General features: G+C 34.1%; 1 protein-coding gene and 1 long non-coding RNA gene across 4 annotated transcripts; both read right to left on the reverse strand.

The window, feature by feature from the left end:
- Window positions 1–4,351: 4,351 nt before the first annotated feature.
- Window positions 4,352–5,957, reverse strand: LOC110938162. Its single transcript, XM_022180635.2, has 2 exons — window positions 5,440–5,957; window positions 4,352–4,582 (listed from the first exon to the last, which is right to left on the reverse strand). Exons 1-2 carry the CDS (start codon window positions 5,935–5,937, stop codon window positions 4,562–4,564), a joined length of 519 nt encoding a protein of 172 aa, XP_022036327.1. The 5' UTR covers window positions 5,938–5,957; the 3' UTR covers window positions 4,352–4,561.
- Window positions 5,958–15,394: 9,437 nt separating this feature from the next.
- On the reverse strand, window positions 15,395–19,543 carry LOC118491236. Of its 3 annotated transcripts, none has more exons than XR_004890919.1 (7): window positions 19,333–19,543; window positions 19,199–19,242; window positions 18,822–19,094; window positions 17,988–18,056; window positions 17,741–17,816; window positions 17,522–17,673; window positions 15,395–17,397 (listed from the first exon to the last, which is right to left on the reverse strand). It is a non-coding gene; the product is annotated as an uncharacterized LOC118491236 (long non-coding RNA). The 3 variants fall into 3 exon arrangements; XR_004890918.1 differs by having other exon boundaries at window positions 15,395–16,597; window positions 17,342–17,397; window positions 17,741–18,056; XR_004890917.1 differs by having other exon boundaries at window positions 17,741–18,056.

A 19,543-nucleotide genomic window follows, 5' to 3' on the forward strand; every position in this document is an offset into this window, starting at 1 on the left:
TTTTTTTCATTTTCAGAATTGGTTACCGCAACTCGCTATTGATGAGTATGAATATATACCTAAATTCGGACCAAACTTTAAAATACGGACTCACTAAAACTACACACAAACGACAAGTGTACCGGTCATGAAATAGTATAGAAAGTAAGATCGAGTATCAAACAAAGGAACTCTAATTAGCAAACTCTAAAACTTAATCTAAACCGAATTACTAGCTTAAAATTGATTTGGATTTTGATTTGATTTTTAAATAACTAATAACCTAACTAAAACTATTGAAACAAAAACAAACACTAAGGAAAATATTGACCGAAGATGTGACCAGTGATGATGAACAAACTACCTAGGTAAAGAATTCCTAATGACATGCAATGACTTCTAGTTTGACAATTACTAATTCTAATTTTAGACCAGGCCAACCTCTCGTTAAAGAGGATGAATCCTTTAGTGATTTGACAACTAGGAATGTGACCCACACCCACAAAAGCCTAAACACCGATCTATGAAGTGGAATCAAAATGTGTATTAGTATTAGACCACCCGTAGTGGAGGGGGTATTGGGCGTTTTTACCCCCAAAACGCCCCATCACGTCTGCTTCACGCCCCCCGAGGCGTTTTTGATGGGTTTTTTTTGTTGGTTGTTTCCTTAAACACGTCAGATGGAAGAAAGAATGGCCAATGAAACATTTTTGATGGGTTTTTTCTTTATTTATTTTTTAAATTCAATTTCAATATCTAATCATTGCAAGTGGCATTATACAATTACACCCCTTTTTAACTTCAAGCCCCCTTTGCTGACTAGGAGCCACATATCGAATAATGTCTAAGAGAAGAGCTTGAAGTTCAAGCCCCACTACACATGGTCTTAGTATTTAAACAACAAAAACATCATCAACATCGTATATTATATAATTTCTATTTCTATTATAAATATTAGTTATTGCAATTTTTTATATATTATTGTACTTTTTTTTTCTATTAAACAACCTTACATATTACACGGGTATAGTACTATAATATTCAATTATATATACTTTAGTTCTTAAATCAATTCAAGCTTCTAACAAGTCTAGCTCTAAGTAGTTCACAAATGGCTAGCCTCGTTTGTATACCAAGACAATGCAATTTAGATAAAAAAAAAAAAAAACATGTTCGAAGAAGCATGATCAAACTCTTACTTCATTTCTTATCATTTCTTATTCCATATACATTATTAGTTAATTATATTTCTTATTCCATATATATTATAGTTGAAAAAAATCTTATATATTTGTCCTCTTATGTAGTTAATTATAATTTAAAGTTAGCTAAGTCGTCTTATCACTATAATTCTTGTGACCTAGCGGTCACTTCAATACAACCGGTATCCACCAACCATTTTTACACCAACAATTATTCACTTAGGGTGTAAGGGGCACCTTCGGTGACCCCATTTGGTGACCCAAGTCACCTTAGGGGAACACCGCCGCCATCACTTAGGTGAGTGATTTGGGGGAATGAAATCGGTGGGAAGTCACCGAAGAGAGGGAGGAGAGAGGGAGGAGATGGACCAATGAAAAATTTTCTTTTCTTTTTTTTTTTAATAAAAAACCAAGTCACCTAAGAGGGGAGTGCCGCCATCAATTTAGGGTGTTAGGGGAGTTTAAGAGGGGAGTTGACGTGGCACACGAGGATTGGTTATGCGTAAGAGAGGGGACTCCCCTCTTAGGGGAGTGCCCCTTACACCCTTATGAATTTACTTTTAACACTCCTTTAACTTTTATTATATTTAATAGAAGTACAAAAGGAGAATGATCTCGTATACCTACCAATACCTACGGATCGTTAAGTTTAATGTCATTTTACAAATGTTAGTTGTTAAACCGGCCATGTTGTCGGTGCACCTTCTATAGTTGGTTGGTCCGATCTTAAGATCGGTTGGTTATCAAATGGATACTCTAAGTTAAAGCGGTCTTCGATACGTTTTTATTGGTTTTATACGGTTCACTCAAAATCCACTAGTTCATTCGTGTTTGAACATTAGCTCGTAACCAAGTTGATGACAAGGGCGATTCTCGGTTTAACCAATCGAAGTATCCAATCCGATTCAATATTTAGAAAACAATGTGAAAAGAGATCGATATCATGTTTTAAAATCCCATTTTTGCCACTATCAAGTAAATCATATGAATGATCTCGGTTTTCCCAAGGAAGTTTTAGTCAATCATGGTGTAGAAAAGAGATAGTTTACTTACAATACAATTTCAATGTTGCTTGCCCCAAAAAAAATAAGATTAACAAATTGGTAAATTATATATATTCAAAGGAAACGATGACCAGCTACATGTGATGAAAACCCTTTATCTACAATAATCCCCAATGGATCTAAACAATTTCAAAAATTTTATGACAATATTTGTTATGCTATATGTGGTTTAGGTTTTAGAGATTGTAAAAGGTACATAAAAATTTTGAATTTTTGAGGGGAACTCATAAATTCATATCGTTCATCTTAACAATCATAATCCAGTCTTCGTCAACTTCCAACCCCGGCTCATGCTAGGCTTAGAGTGCATATCAAGAACATGCCTCATCATTTGTATAATTCACTCGGTTTCTCGAGCAAACGTATTTTTTAAGAATTATTCTAAACAAAGTAAAAGGACCAAAATCATTTGACGATACTAAAATAGCCAATGGGCAAATATTTCCTACATTTAGAGATGCATGTTATGTTATTTGGATGATGACATGGAATACACCAACGCAATGAAGGAAGCAACGTACCATGCTATTATCGAATACCCTATCTAGAACTGATATTATTTGTATGGGAAAATAAATGGAAATACTTCTCAGTCGACGTTCTCTACAAACAATGAAAAGTACATAATGTTCCAGGTATATTATTTTATTATCTGTTAAAAAAGTATGCTAAATTTATATTGAATTATTATTATTTACTTCGCAATAACTCAACATTACAATTATTTACAAGTATGTCGTACCCGATCATGAGTCTTTATCTATTTTCGATAATCGTTTGTTCACAAGGAGCTATGTTACGACCACGGTTGTAAGAATTATTAAGCGTTTGTCGGCCAATGGGGTACTTACTAGCGATTAATGGGTCTAAATAATTTCACAATATTTATAATAATATTTTTATTTTATCCCAATGGGTCTAACGACTTTCATAATACTTATAATAATATTTAGGATTTAGGTTTTAGGGATTATAAAAAGTACATAACAATCTTTAAGTTTTGAGGGGAACTGATCATAAATTCATACATAACAATCTTGAAGTTTTGAAGGGAGGGAACTCATAAATTTGTATCATTCATGATAACAATCTTATTCCGGTCTTCATCAACTCTTATCCCCGGTTTATGCTAGGCTTTTGGTGCATATCAAGATCGTACCTCATCACCTGTTCATCTGAAAATGACAATCAATCTTTAGTTTTATGCATCTCATCTTTTACTTTTTTTTTGAACGACAAATTTCTTTTTATTTATGTCGTCTATGAGACTTGAACCCAAGACCTCCCTCTCTCAAGGTGTTTTACAACGTTCATTTTGAGTTTCATATTTATGTTTGAGTTTACCCATATATAATTCATTGGTTTAAGTCCAACAAGCTAGTCTCTTATATATAAGAGATATTGGGCTAAATCAATTGGCTATGTATGGACGTACTTAACACTCAAAACTAAAAAAGTAAAAACTAATAACGCTTTTAAAAAGTATACTAAACATAAAAGAAAAACTAAAATCAATGTTCATTTTGAGTTTGATATTTAGGTTTCAATCCACCTAAGATATAAATTATTGGCTTAAGCCCAACAACCCTGTTATATAAAAGAGTAAAGAGACATTGGGCCTAAATCAATGGGGATGACGTTTTTAGAAAAAAAAAAAATACTATATATAGTGAAAAAGACCACAAGTATAAATCAAATAAAAAGTGTCATATTTAGTAATGTTATATTCTTATGTTGATTTCGTTTACCGTTTAAAAGTTCTCTTTTAACCTGCTTAGTAGGTTAAATGTTTGTGAAATCACATATGCACTTTTTCATGATTTAGAAATCATCAAGCATTTGATTTGACATTTTATTTTAATAATAATGATGTTACTAAAAAAACATATAACTCCGCCCGTTCATGATATCTAACCCCATAGAACCGAATGAAAACGGAGGGTGGTTATTTTAACACACACACGTATACATGATAAAACAGGTTACCTAGATAAAATATATACAGGTTGCTTTATGTTTGGCTTAAGCAAAGCATTTAAAATACTTATTTATTTTAATGCATTTATTATTGGATATAGAGTATATGAAATAACATGGAAACAAACCTTAGCAGAAACACCTCGGTGTAGTAGCTATCATCAATTTTTAAAACGAAACACGTTCATAACCTAAACTTCATTCATACAACACAACCGAAATCTTAAAACGAATCAGGTTCATAACCTGAACTTTATTCATACAACACACTTGAAAAGGCTATATATTATCCCCAGACTTCCCAACTTCAAAAGTCTCAAAACATCGATGATCACCAACTCATTCTACACTGATTGGAAGCTGCAAAGAAAATACAGTTAGAATACCATTTCAAAAAAGTAATTGAAACAACGGATTTACAGGTACAGTTGAATTTTAATTAACTTTAACTTTACATTTTTCATTATTGTTATATTTAATACGCCTACAAAGTATTTAGAGATTTATGAATTATATATCATCTTTATTATAATACACGAGTTTCAACGTTGGATAATCTCGACATGACGAGTCGATGGGTACGGGTTACGGATCAACTAGGTCAGCTGGTTATTCGTGGTTTATTTATTTATTAAGTTATGTTTGAATAAGTTAGGGTCAGTCTATACGTTAGACCATGGGGTATGGTGGGCGTGGGTTGGGGGGCATGAGTTGACACGTGGAAAACAAATCCAAACCCACGCCCATGGGGTATGGTGGGGCTTGGGTTGAGGGAGGGGGGGGGGGGCTTGGGTCCGGGGCATGAGTTTGGTTTGACCATTGAGAGCCCGCCATGTCATATCGTAGCCCCGCCCCACGCCCGGGCTGAAACCCACGCCAAAGGGGCCACGCCCCAACCCAAGCACCCGGGGTGGTGGCTTAAGCGTTTTCAGCCAACCCACGCCCCAACCCAAGCCCCATACCCCACAGTCTTAGAAGTCTATTTAGCATGTGGTCAAATGGGTTGGTTGAGTCAACGAACTCCTTAGGAAGATGAGTCAGTCATATTTTGAATGGTTCTTGTTCATGTTGTTGCATATATGCCTATTTAAGGCTTCATTGGGTGTTAAATAAAATAACCAGCAAACTTTTCCTTCTGGTTATCTTTTATATGTGAGGTAGTGTGTGTTTGTGAGGGGACTGGACCAACATTCTAACCTATAAATAAATAGTAATACCTGAGAGATGAGTTGGTTAGAGTGATCAGGAATAAGAGGACCATCTGTGCAAGTCTTAACCTCCTCAAAATGCGCTCTATCGTACGTTACAGTTGCAGTGGCAAATTTGAACACGAGGTTTTGGCCAACCATTGTGACATCGTACATATCTATCCATTCGCCCGACGGGAATTGATTCTTATGGCCTATCATCCCGGAAATTTTACCGAAGGTGATTATTCCGGTAAACACCGGGGCGAAGTAATTGAAGTTTACGTACTGTACGTAACATGGTTCCTTAAAGTGGATGGTGAAGTTGAAGGTGGGTGGCAAAAGGCCTGCGGGGGATATAGCGAAAGCTTCGACGGGATCAGGTATAAGGCCGGGTGGAAATCCGAGTAGTTGGAGAAGTTGGTGTATGTTTAAGTCTAAGTTTGGGGATGCAGCAGCTGAGGTGGTGGAAGGTGTGAGTGCGACAAGGGCGAGGAGGAGGAGGATGTGAGAATTAGCAGTTGCCATGGTTAAATATATGTATTGCTTCTTGTGAGGACTTGATAAAGTGAGAGTTTAGTATATATAGCCACCCTATGATCCATTTCAAAAATCAATTTTAATAAGTATTATAAATTTATAATCACGTTTTTTAATATATGTTTTAAATAAACTAGAATTTTGAACCAAGATCTGATATTAATATTATTATACTCCTAGTAGTTACATATAAGTTAAAACCCTGGAATCTTTTCATGAATAAATAATTATTTTTTTAATTAAAAACTAATAACTTGGTACATACTTTTATTTTCCTTGAAAAACCACAAGTATGGATGCGCTAAAACTGGAAAAAAAAATTGCACGTGAAACATGAAAGGGTAGGTATATTTTTTTTTGAATGGCAAACGAGATATATTATCATAAGACATCAGCAACCCAGCAACCCAGCAAGAAGCTGGGAAGCCAAAAAAGATACAAAGTCAGGCAAGCTTAAAATCAATTACATACATCAGAGCCTTCATAAAACATTTATACTAAGTCTTCTCCACTCGTCCCATGACGGCACCTGGATTCTCGATCTATGCTTTAACCATGAAAAAAGTTGTTTCTTTGATCTCCTCCGCTATTCTTCTAAACTCGCCCGTTTTTCCATTAAAAATTTTCTCATTTCGAGCTTGCCAAATACTCCACAACGTGCATAGACATATTGTGCTTGCCACTTTTCTTTTGATTCTGGAGACTTGCATATCATTAACGTCCTGCAACAATCTACTTATTGTATTTGTGTCCCGCCCCAAAACCTTATTCATCCACCCAAAAATCTGCAGCCAAACTGCCCTAGCAAATCTGCAGTTTAGCAAGACATGGGCTGCAGATTCTTCTTCATCATCACACATTTTGCAAACTATAGCAAGAAAGGGTAGGTATATATGGGGTTAACAATTAATCTATTTTTCTAAGGGGGCTACTAAATGTACCCCCTCTTGTTACTTTTTATACCCTCTTTTCATATAATTACATTTAAACTTGTCATATTTACCCCCTAAACAAGTCATATTTTTTAAAAGTATTTTTTTTTTGTTACAAAACAAATTCAAAGGTGTAAAAATATATTATAAACGGTTTTTTTAATTGTTTATTTAAAAAAACCATATTTTTTAAAAAAAAATTCAGATATTTTTTACACTTTCTCAAATAGTATTTTGATTATGTTTTCTTTTATTGAACATCTTTACAAATTACTAATAACATTTTTCATATAAAAACAAAAATAAAAAAGTTTTGAATTTTATTTTTGAAAAAGTCTATTTTATATTTTTTTCTCGTCTAGTTTATATTTTAAATGTCTTATATTTATTATTTTTAATATTTTAAAATGTTTTTTTTTAAATTTTGGAACGACTTGAAGTGGGTATCTGATGCGTGGTCGAAAACCGATGATTATTCGTAATTAAGTTTATGCTTTGTGATTTTTGGTTTCGAATGACCTACTTTTGATTACAAAAAATCCACATATATTTTTGAAATCAATCAGTTTAATATATTTTTTAAATTTAATATATTTTTTAAATGAAGAAGAGAAAAATATTTGTGAATCAACCCTGTCCATTTGTTTTGCTTTAGAAAAGTGTTCACTTCGATCCAAGTCTTAAACTGGTTTTAACTTGTTTATAACATACTCTTTACACTAATTAAATTTGAATTTATATAGATTGTGAATTTATAGTTTGATAAAATAATTTTAGTACCTATTGTTATTTATTCACTTACATAGATGGTTTGAATGATTAATATGTGCTAGGGCTGTAAACTCTATATAAAAAGATTTTTTTACTTATTTGATAAATAAAAATTGTTACTTATTTTATAAACACGTCTAAAGTATTAAAAAAAATATAAAAGTAAGACTTTTATAATACAAACTAGACGAGGAAAAAACATAATATAGACTTTTAAAGAAAGTTCAAAACTTTTTTTATTATTCTTATAAGAAAAAATGTTATTATTTATTTGTAGAGATGTTCAATAAAAAAACATAATTAAAATACTATTTGAGAAAGTGTCTTTAAAAACAATGTATGAAAACTTTTAAAAAATATGATTTAAATAAAAATTAAAAAATAAATATTTAAAAAACGCGAGTAATCTTTTTTTACACTTTTGAATTTGTTTTGTAACAAAAAGAATATTTATTTTATAATGATGATTTGTATAGGGGGTAAATAGTAAAAGTTTTAATGTGATTTTATGGAGAAGGGGTATAAAAAGTAAGAAGAGGGGGTACATTTAGCCTACCCCTTTTCAATTAACAAAACAATAATTGGGTACATGCATTTATTTTCCTTGGAACACATGATTATTATCATAGAGTTCAAATAATTGTTTGATTAATAACATAGTCATTGTTGTTAAAAAAATAAATAGGTTACTATCCTAGTTTGTGGTTTTTGGGCAGATCTGGTTCAATCTTGTTTGATTTTTTTTTCTTGTACGGATCTGGTTTTCGACAACAAACCTCCTATTTTCATCCATTCTTTTGTTGTATTCAATCATCGAAAACATCAGGATCACCGGCAGGTTTAGCAACGGAATTGCGAGCGGTGATCTCCATCTTCACAAATGGTTAAAGATGAAGGGTTTGAATGTTTGATTACTATGCAACTCGATAATAGAGATATTTTATATATTTTTTAGTATTTTAATTAAACAAACAAAACTTGGTCATCTGCAATTCGATGAGTTTATGTGCAACTAACTTTTAATTAAACAATACAAAGAATATATAATTTTAAACTTTTAATAATTTATCTTCTAAATGTATTTAACTAGTATTTTTGTCCCGATACGTTGAAGCTAGAACAACAATTTTCAAATGAGAAATCAAATTACCATAAAAAAACCAATAGAAGGGTATATAATTATGCATTTATGAAATGGATTAGGTTCAAACGTGAACAAAATCCCAAGAGTGAACCGCGTGAACTGATCTGGTCCCTTGATTTTTTTGATCTTGAGATTAAAGTGAGTGGCATGATGGTAATTATTTGGTTAATTTTTTTCTATTTAATTAAATACATAAGGGTATATGTGTAATTACATAATCAAAAGAAAAATGGAAACCTAAATTGTTTCCATTATTTAAAATCCAATCATATCAATTATTTTGTTTCTATCCTTCTCAATAATAACAGATCTGCCGTCGATGATACAAACATGAAATACACCATTCTCGTTCTTCATCCTACTATCCTGACGAAGAAAACGATCTTGATTACCGGTATACCGGCTCAATCGCCGCCGTTAACACTACTCCGCGGTAATTTACGGCGTCTCCTACCACAATGAATATCGTCGTCGCGTTTCCGGTGACGTCAGCGGCGGCGAAGCTGAACAGATCTAATTTGGCGTTCATCATTGATGCAGGGATTAATCATTTTTATGAAACACCTGATAGAGAATGGTTTGAGACGGATGTTGTTTTGCGAGTTAGTTTGGGGAATTTCTTGTTTTTCTCAATTTTATCCTTTTTAATGGTTAGGGTGAAAAACCAGAAAGACCCACGTGATAGTTTGCATCATGGTGGATGGATGATGAAAATCATTTGTTGGTGCCTTATGGTAATTTTTATGTTTTTCCTTCCAAACGAGATCATCAGCTTTTATGGTAAGTCTATTTCTTAATAACATATTGATCTGATGTTTAGCGCCGGCCGAGCTGATGTTTATCGCCGATCTGATGTTTATCGCCACCGACTAGGTATGAAGTTTGCAACTTTTTATTTTTTTTGATGTTTGAAAATTATTATTGTTTTTAATGCGATGTACACATGTGTATAGCGTCTGTTTTTTATGATATCTCAGTTTTTTTTGCGTATTGAATGTGTAAAGTTGTCGATGTACACTTGTGAATTATGCAAAGTATTAGTTGCTGAGTTTTTTTTTTTTTTGCTCAATTTTTTGATTTTGCTCTGGTTTTAACGCGATGTACACATGTGTATTCTGATTTTAACGCGATGTACATATGTGTATAACGTCTGTTTTTGTGATATCTCATATTTTTTTTGTGTATTGAATGTGTAAGGTTGTTGATGTACACTTGTGAATTATGCAAAGTATTAGTTGCTGAGTTTTTTTTTTTTTTTTTTTTTTTTTTTTTTTTTTTTTTTTTTGCTATTATAGGAGATGTCGTTAACGAGAAAAGTGGAGATGGAAGGTCGATAAGGATGATTCACGTATGAGGTCGATAAGGATGCTTCGGCATACAACGTGGCGAATAGTTGTAAAAGATTATGTTTTTTGTTTTTTCGATTATGTTGGGTTTATTGTTTTTACGAAACTAGAACTTGTAATTATATGTTTTTTTGTTTGGTTTGGAAAACATTATGGAACTTGTAATTTGTTAAATTTAAAATAGTTTTACAGGTATTGTTTCTATGTATGTATTATGTAGCTAATTACACATATGTACGATGCTGAGTACACATGTGTATTGTTCTATTTAAATCCAAGTACACATGTGTATAGCGTTGAAATACGAAGGTTACGTGGATCTTAAAAATCAAAATTTGAATTCTGGTGATGAAATCTAAAATAAAAATTAAAATTGAAATCTAGTGATTTGTTGTTTGTTTTGATAATTATCTTATTAATAAATAAAACATAATGTGGATAATGAATTTAAATTAGGAAAGATGTAACTTAATTTAATTATTAAAATAATGATTTAAATCTAATTTTTTATATAATTACAATCCTACCCTTAATAACTAAAAAGGAAATCAAGGGTCCAGATCTGTTCACGCAGTTCACTCTTGGGAGGTTGTTCACGCTGGAACCCTACCCTTTATGAAATTACCATAAAAAATCCACAAATATTAGAGTGAAGATCATTATAACACAATATCCAAACCCTAACAGTCAATAAAAACTTCAAACACACCATCGTAAAACTATGAATATAAAACACAATATAGTAATCAATGATGGATAGGGTGAAACCAGAGCTTTAAAGTGCGTATATCGTGAGTTTTATATGTATTTTAAGTGATAATGCGCCTTGAATATGTTAACTACGTGTGTTTTTGGTTTTACAGGAAAATACGTAATATGGCGAAGTTAGAGAGTTTAATGATGAAACAGAACACTTATGGATGACAACCGAGGTACATTATGGTGATTGATACTTTGTTCGGGTCAAGACATGGTTTGAGTGTGCTTGGAAATACAAGAGATGCAAGAAATTAATATCCAATGATCTGGGGGTAATTACCTAAAAGTTTAAACAAAGTTTGTATGAGTGAGATCATGATACAATGAAGTCTAGGGGTCATTGGGTCAATTGAGGAAAGTTGAAATAAGTGAATCAAAGATGTGGGAAATCTTGCCGTAGCTTACGTATGGGGTACCGTAACCTACATTTAGGGGTGTTCATCGAGTTTTTTCTTCGGGTTTCAGGTTTTTCGGGTCGGGTTGTTTGGTTTTTGTCTAGGAGAAATTGACCCGATAACCGACCCATTTAAAGTTCGGGTTAGTCGGTTTTGGGTTATTCGGGTTCGGGTTAGTTCGGGCCGGGTTGTTCGATTTTCAGGTTTAGATGTAAAATGAAAAATTAATGTTTTTTTAGAAAATATCATTAAAATTCATATTGCTACTTTAAAAATATCATCAAAGTTCAAACATTATTTGACAATATGCTATTATAATATTTAAAAGTCCTAAAACTTAATGTTTTCTATAAGAAAAAAAACAATAAATATTCAGGTTTTTTTTCGGGTTTCGTGTTTCGGGTTTTTGGTACGGAAAAAGTGACCCGATAACCGAATTATTTAAAGTTTGGGTTGGTCGGGTTTGGGTTTCCCGGGTTCGGGTTTTCGGATATTCGCTAATTTGGGTTTGGTGGCTTTGAATTCGGGTCAGGTTTCGGGTTTTGGATAAAAATGAACAGCCCTACCTACGTTCATGTTTAGCAAAATAAATAAAAAACAAACAGAAGCTGTGAAGTGTGACCTACGGTTCACAACCGTGACTTACGGTTTGAAGAAAAAAAAGGCGCATGTGATTAGGGATGGCAATGGGTCGGGTTTGGGACGGGTTTAGGTAATCCTAAACCCAAATCCGGTTAGATAAGCTTGTCCCAAACCCGTCGGGTTTCTAGCGGGTAAATACCCATCGGGTATCGGGTATACCCGCGGGTTTCGGGTAAACCCGTTAATTTAAAAAGATTACTTGTTGGGTATACTTATCTCAAAACCCATTGGGTATCTATCGAGTAACTACTAACCGGTTACATTTTGTATTGTCATTATAAAAATATATATCAAATAACTACAATGTATACGGAATAGAATACCTATATGTGTAAAAAATGAATGTATCGTATATATACATATTTAATAATATAAAAGAAATTATATCGGGTATACAATCGGGTAAACGGGTATATTTTATCGGGTAATTGGGTCGGGTAAACGGGTATATCACTAAATCCCAAACCCGTCCTAAACCCACGAAAATAATAAAAACTATTCCCAAGCCCAATTAACCGACCCCAAACCCGTCCCAAATATGTCAGGTTTCAGGTTTACCCAACGGATTCGGATTTGATTGCCATCCCTACATGTGATTGGATATTATCAGTAGAGAATATTATCTACAATTAGGATGAAACTCACGTGCACATGACTGGTGATTTTTTCGAGAAACACAAGACAAAAAGAAGTGGGCCGACCTGTGGACTTCTTGAGGGTTTACCGTAGACATAAGGGTGAGAGGGGCACTTCCCACCTAGGGGAGTCCCCTCTCTTATACACACCCAATCAGGTTATGCCACGTTAATCCTCCTCTTAAACTCCTCTCATACCCTCAATTTGATGGTAGCACTCCTCTCTTAGGGGACTTGCTTTTTTTTTATTTGTTGTAATTATGTATGTTTATAAATTAAAAAAATATTAATAAAAATTAAATAAAATTTAATAAAAGACATTTCATTAAATTAAAAATAAAAATTACATTCAAACTAGAAAAATAAAAATTACATTCAAACTAGAAAAATAAAAAATACATTCATCGTCGGGAAAGTCGGGCAGGGGAGAAAAAAACGGGAACTTGGAATCCATTTTTTTTAAAGATTGGTTGAAAAAATTAGATGAGTTGAATGGGTGAGAGTTGTTATGGGTTTGAAAAATAAAAAAGATTAAAGAGGTAGTATTTATCATGGTTGCAAAAGTCGCTAGGCGCTCCCTAGTCGGATTCGGGAGTACTCGGCTTAGGCGGAGATTACTCGGGAGTAATTGGCCTGGGAGACCAGTACTCGTGCCTCGGCAGCCTACCTTGTAGCGAGTACTCAGGGATAACTCGGAGCCTAGGCGGGACTTTTACAACCATGGTATTTATAGGGGTTAGGAAATTTTTTTAATGTATAACGGCTATATAGCCGTTTAAACATCGATCCCATCATCGGTGAATATGCCCCGACCCACCTCGCCGAATTCGGTCACCGCGGTGACGGCGGCGGTGTTCCCGAGCGGGGACTTCGCTCACCGCATGGGGTCACCGAGAGTGCCCCGTATACCCTTAGGGACGCAAACTTGTTGACTTTTGTGAACAACGAGTTGGCGTCAACCCACGCATTGCTGCGGGATATGAATTTTATATGTCTTTAGTATCACTATATGCGATGCAAAAATTCTTAAGTTTATGCAACACACGGGCATTGCATCAAGGTATTCATACACAAACCAAACACTAAAGACCTATAACGTTTAAGTTATTTTAATAGTAGTTTTAATTAACATAGCTTAGATATCATAAGCGCCTTTTAGATCCAATTGTATTTCTCCTCACATTAAAAAAAAAATATAAATCCTATTTATAATTAAAAACGTACATCTAGTGACACTAACCCATTTAAAAAGAATAGGAATTCAAAACCAAAAAACCGTCACAGTGAATCTTTTTTTTATTTTATTAATTCAGCCATTTCTTTTTATTTAAATTTTGAAATCATATTTGGAAATTTGTTTTGTAAAACCATCAACATGTGTAAAAACACATATATTTAAGAGAGAGAGAGAGCGTGCGCATGGAGAGAGAAGAAGACTGACGGGTTTCAGGCCAGTAGCCTGCAAAGATCCAATCACTGGTTTGAGTTTCCAATGGAGAAGTGTGAACAAGCAAAGGTGACGGCAAGACCATCCCTGAGAATGCCAAGAAATTATACGGGCCCGAGCGAGAATAAAAAATGGGCCCTACAATATAAACTCAGTAACTCATATATAAACAGTCAATGATGCAACGATATTATGATAACAATACAAAATAAAAATAAAGCATGCAACATAACTTAATTCACCTCTATAAACGAATCGTCAAATAAATTTTACATATTTAAACCTATCAGGCTATCCATACATTTGAATATTTCAATAGTTTTATGGGGAAATTTTTTACTAATTATGGTTTAATTTAAAATGTTATTTATGTTAAAAAAAGTTACCATAGTAATACAAATGTGAAAGTAGTTTATATAATCTAAAATATTACTCTTTTTATATACTATTCTCAAAGATAATAGAATAAATAATGAGTAAAGTTTCTTTTTGAGTCCCTGTGGTTTGTGCATTTTAACTATTTGAATCCAAAAACCAAACTTATCTTGATTTGAGTCCCTGTGGTTTGTATTTTTAACCCTTTGAATCCAAAATGAAACCTCATCATGACAAATAAAAGCGTGAGTCTTTTATTCATAAAAGGAAAATGAACTCAACTGTTTACAACGACAACATACAACCATAAAAAGATACAAAAATACTGATTACTAAAACATGAAACGGTGTCATTTTAATGCAAAAGTAAATTGTAGGCAAAACAAATACATGTTAAAGTCACCAAAATAGGTAGGTTTATACCCTTGCCAGTCCGAATTTTCCAAATTAAAAAACCTAAAACTTATCAAAATGTAAAAAAAAAGGTAAATGCATGCATATATTGCAAAGTTATGTAAGTTTTTATTTATGGTGACAAATGAACTGCCAATTTCATACATTGTATAAAACTTGTGAGTTTTGAACTATATGTTACTTGATAATCTCAAATTGCACATTTTGATATATGACCGATGATCAAGAACCTGCGTAATCCTCCTTTGATCTCAAAACACCAAGAGGACATAATAGTCCATCTCCAATGAACCTGCTTGTTGCCCGTTTCTTTTCCAAAAAGTTCAGCAATCCCTTTTATTGGATCTTTTTGCTCGACAATGACTCCCCAACCAAAATGTACACAACACATCCAGTTGTACACATGTTAGCTTGACTTTTGACCCATTTAACTTGTTATAACTCATTGATTTGTTTCATTGTTATCTAAGCTTCTACATTTGACCCACTTAAATTCAGAATCAAATTACTTACTGGTGTGAACAATCCAAATTTCCCAACCACCGCACAATTTCAAAATATCAATTACAAAAAATAAGAAATTACTTGGCAAAAAATGAGAAAAACTTGCAATTTAGCACATCTTTAATACAAACAGCAAGAGACGCTCTCTAAAACATAAGAAAGAGATGACGGGTCGACCTGACCCTATTGCTTTGACTCGTATTTAAATGGCAAATCAAGTAGCTGAGTCTAGATTAAGAAACATCTCAAAGTTTAGTCCTCTCAACAAAATTTATACCTTGGCTTAAAAGAAAAACGTGAAGCGAGGTCTTGAAGACGAAACACAATGCATGAGGTGATAACTTCACGTACACAAGGCGTTTCCCTATGTGCAACCAAATAAGCTTTATGTACAAACAAAAGTTGCATCTAGCTCATCTCTTTTACATATTAGCCTATTTTTTTATCAAGTAAACCATTCATAATGTCTTATCCCTTTGGTTATTGCTTGATAAATACCTGAAACTAAACAACTCTGCTAGTTAAGTAAAAAAACAATTAGTTGGATTTGGTGTTGTCACTTGCAACTCAGGGACAGTTTTGAGATTTGATAGATTTTGAGGCACTGTCCCCCTCAAGGAATTTGAGTCCAGGTGTCTGTGACAATAAATATGCAAATATAGACAGAGGTAGATAAAATGAACATATACACAGGGACATGAAATCAAATAATATTCTGTTGGGATGATCATTTGCTGATTTCGGATTGTCCAAACTGTTTTGAGATGGATCAAGGGTTATGTTTCTACTTAAGTGAAAAAGACAATGGTAAGTGGCCAACCCTCTTTTTTAGCTGACCCATTTGAGATTAAAAAAAATATTTACCCGTCAAACAGGTAAACAGATCATCTCTAAATGCAAGGCTCACTTATCTTGTTTGTTGATCCGCATCTAAGAAATTACCCAGTAATCAAACATTTCCCATAAGCTATTGTCCCATAAATAGTTGATATTTCATAGGATCGATGGAGTAAGAGAAAATCAAAATTTCTTAAGCCATGAAAAGTATATTCGTAGCTTCATTAAGTTGTGCATAGCTTAAATCAGCAACATGCTAGTATGAAACTAAAAAAAGTTCAAAAATTTCAGTAAGCTAACTTGAATTAAGTGTAATCGAAATTTATAATTCTTACCGAAGCATTATTCTTTTCACAGGCGGCTTTTAGCCTGCGTGTTTTGTATTCAAGGTCCCGCATTGCAATGACGATCTCAAGTTCAAGAGCAGAAATTTAAGCCCATAGTTGCCTGCAAAATTGTTGTTTAGAAAGTAAACTGAACAAACTTATGAAATGACTCAAAGAATGTACAATTAGGCTATGGGGTGTGGTTGCTTGCCCACCGATCACCCCCATCCTCCACATCACCTCCACCTTACACCATCTTCCTCCCCATCCCAAGGGGGGTGCCTTTTCTTCACCGAATAGAACCTACAAGAGAGAGAGAGAGAGAGAAAGAGAGAGAGAGAGAGAGAGAGAGAGAGAGAGAGAGAGAGAGAGAGAGAAAGAGAGAATGCAGTCGGGGAGAATTGCCCGAACACAAGGGGGCGGTGTTCCCCTTCGGCATTGATGCCACATGGGACTCACCGACCCCCTTGCCAACGCCACACCCCACAACCTTCTTATAAACCACTTTATCCATAGGAAAGTAAATACACTACATTAAAACAACTTATATCTTAGCAGCAATATCTAGAAGTATTTATACTTTTTTTGGTAATGGAAGAAACCTTAATTGTACATAGCATCAGATGCTTATTTCATGATATCAAATCCAATGCTCCCGTACAAATGTGCATGTGCAAGTTCAAAGGAAGCTAGAGGCATATAATACTCAATATAATATCAGATCCAATGCTCCCATCATTACTAAATTTTTATCATATGGCCAATCTGTTACTCTCTTTGAAACTTCTTTTTACCGGATTTATCACCCCCAAACTTCATTAATATCATACAAATGGTTAAATTTGATGGGAGGATCAAAGTTTACCTTCGCCATTGCGAGGGCCCCATGAGCTTTCTTGTTTCGAAACAGATCAAGTTGGTCTGCAACTTCAAATATTAATAGTCTAGCTTTCTCTAATTCTATTCGACACTTCATTATAATATTTTCAACTTGTAATTGAAACAAAAACGGACCAAAAAGAAAAAAAAACGATTTTGTAACTACCTTGGCTAAATCAGAAACAAAGGAACCATGAGAGCTATTAATTTCCCAAATGTTCTTCTTCGAAGAGACCTCTGAACCACTAATTGCATCCCATGTTTTACTGCACCAATTAATCTCATGCAGTGATGCAACCTCCCGGGATCCAACCTACCCTGCAAATAGCAGATTTACTTAATTAACACATTAAACAATATGTTTAAAGAGTAATTTGGTAGTTACCTGTGCAATCTCAAGGCCACGACCTTCCATCAAGATATATTCTTAGCTGGAACGTGAACATTTTCATGTGAAACCTCTGAATGCCCATGAAGTGCATTCATTAAACCCAAATACCGTAAGAGTATTGATATCAGTGGCTACCCAACTAACTAACTATATAAAGGATGGTTATTTCCTACATATTTCACTAGTGCAATAATTTATTATATGAATTAACTCTAACAGAAAGTATTCAGATGATACTAACCAACTCTCCAACTGAGGGAAGAATACATCTGATGGGGTTTCACCTTGGAGTTGTGTCTTTTCCGTTAATCTGTCAGGAGAAGATTAAGATACACCAAAAGTATTTAGCCCTCTTAAGAAAATTCAGAAACTTGGTTTAAAATAAGCGTGAAGCACGCCACGACGTTTAGTTCTTGAAAGATGAAGTATAATGCATGAGGAAACGCCTTAAGTACCCTGAGATGCTTTCCTGATTAGCTTGTGCGCCACAAGCATCAGGCGCATCGTTTAAACCAAGATTCAGACATGCAAAAAAGAAAGAAAAAATAAAGTGGCAATTTCGTCATACGGAAATCTTTATATTTGACAACATCTGATTTAATGAAGATATTTCTTTTAGCCAATCTTTAAACTTGGATATGAGACAAAACACAACCCAATTGACCCGTTTATAAGTAAATGGCTTGAAACTGCCACATCTATTAGACATGACCGTATGCATGTTATATAGAAAGAGGCAAACTATGTGGAAATGTTACTTTAAAAATCGTAACACAAACACCAAAACATCATAAGTCAAACTTTCTTGGGACACATGGGTTGTAAGATTCGTCTATCTTACTAACCTTGCAACACTATATACGCACAAAGTGATACACTGTAAAGAAGGTAAATTCCTATAAGCTAATATATCAATCAAATGAAAAATTCATTAAAATTTAAGAAAATTCATTAAAATTTAAGAAAATCATAGATTCGATATCCCATTAAACATAGATTAGTCATGTACATGTATAACCCATCTTCTTAATGTGAAATTTCTACTGAATGTGGCTATCATAACTTAATAAGTTACCTAGAGAGCTTTCATATCGAATGGTGTGAGGAGGTGAATCCAATCTTCGCACCTTTCCTTTCATTATGGACTGAGAAAGGATATGAGTATGCTCCCGTTGAATGGCGGACTGGTTCAAGGCAGGCGGTACCTTCATCCGCCGCTTGAAGATTCTCCCCAGTCCGAACCAACTTGCAACCATTTACGAACCTATGCACATCCTTCTTCAGAGACTGCTCCACCGATTCTAAACTGCCCCTGCCTCTTCTTAAACAACAAATTCACTAACTTCTCCTGGATTACACAAACAATCAAATCGTAAATTGAAGTTGAATAAGAACAGAAACCCTAGAACCTAAGTATAAACAAAAAACGTAACAAAATTACTGAGATCGTACCGTTTTCTACATAGTTTCACTCGCCTTCCACTATTCTTCGGAGCCTTTGATTGATTAAAATCAAATTAGAAGAATGTGAGAATGTAAAAAGCAATTAACAAATGAAAGGAGATACACAGAAATCTGAAACCTACCTTAGGTGATTGACGCACACCATGGAGCATAGAAATCAACTAAGATGAAGATGAAGTCTAAGGAAGATATTGTGGAATCGGCGCCGGTTAGAGGACATGGATCTCTGAATCATCAGTCTTCTATTTCGTTGTAGTTATAGGTTGTATAAGGATATAGGCGATGCGACGTGGGGAGAAAAAAAGGGACACGCTAACTGTTGTGGAGGAGGTG

This window comes from Helianthus annuus, chromosome 4 (assembly GCF_002127325.2).
Source record: "Helianthus annuus cultivar XRQ/B chromosome 4, HanXRQr2.0-SUNRISE, whole genome shotgun sequence".
NCBI lineage: Eukaryota > Viridiplantae > Streptophyta > Magnoliopsida > Asterales > Asteraceae > Helianthus > Helianthus annuus.

Coding starts and splice junctions, on each gene's coding strand:
- LOC110938162 (XM_022180635.2), bottom strand. CDS start 5,937: ATGGCAACTGCTAATTCTCACATCCTCCTCCTCCTCGCCCTTGTCGCA. Junction 4,583..5,439: donor CTAACCAACTCATCTCTCAG/GTATTACTATTT, acceptor TTTTCTTTGCAG/CTTCCAATCAGTGTAGAATG.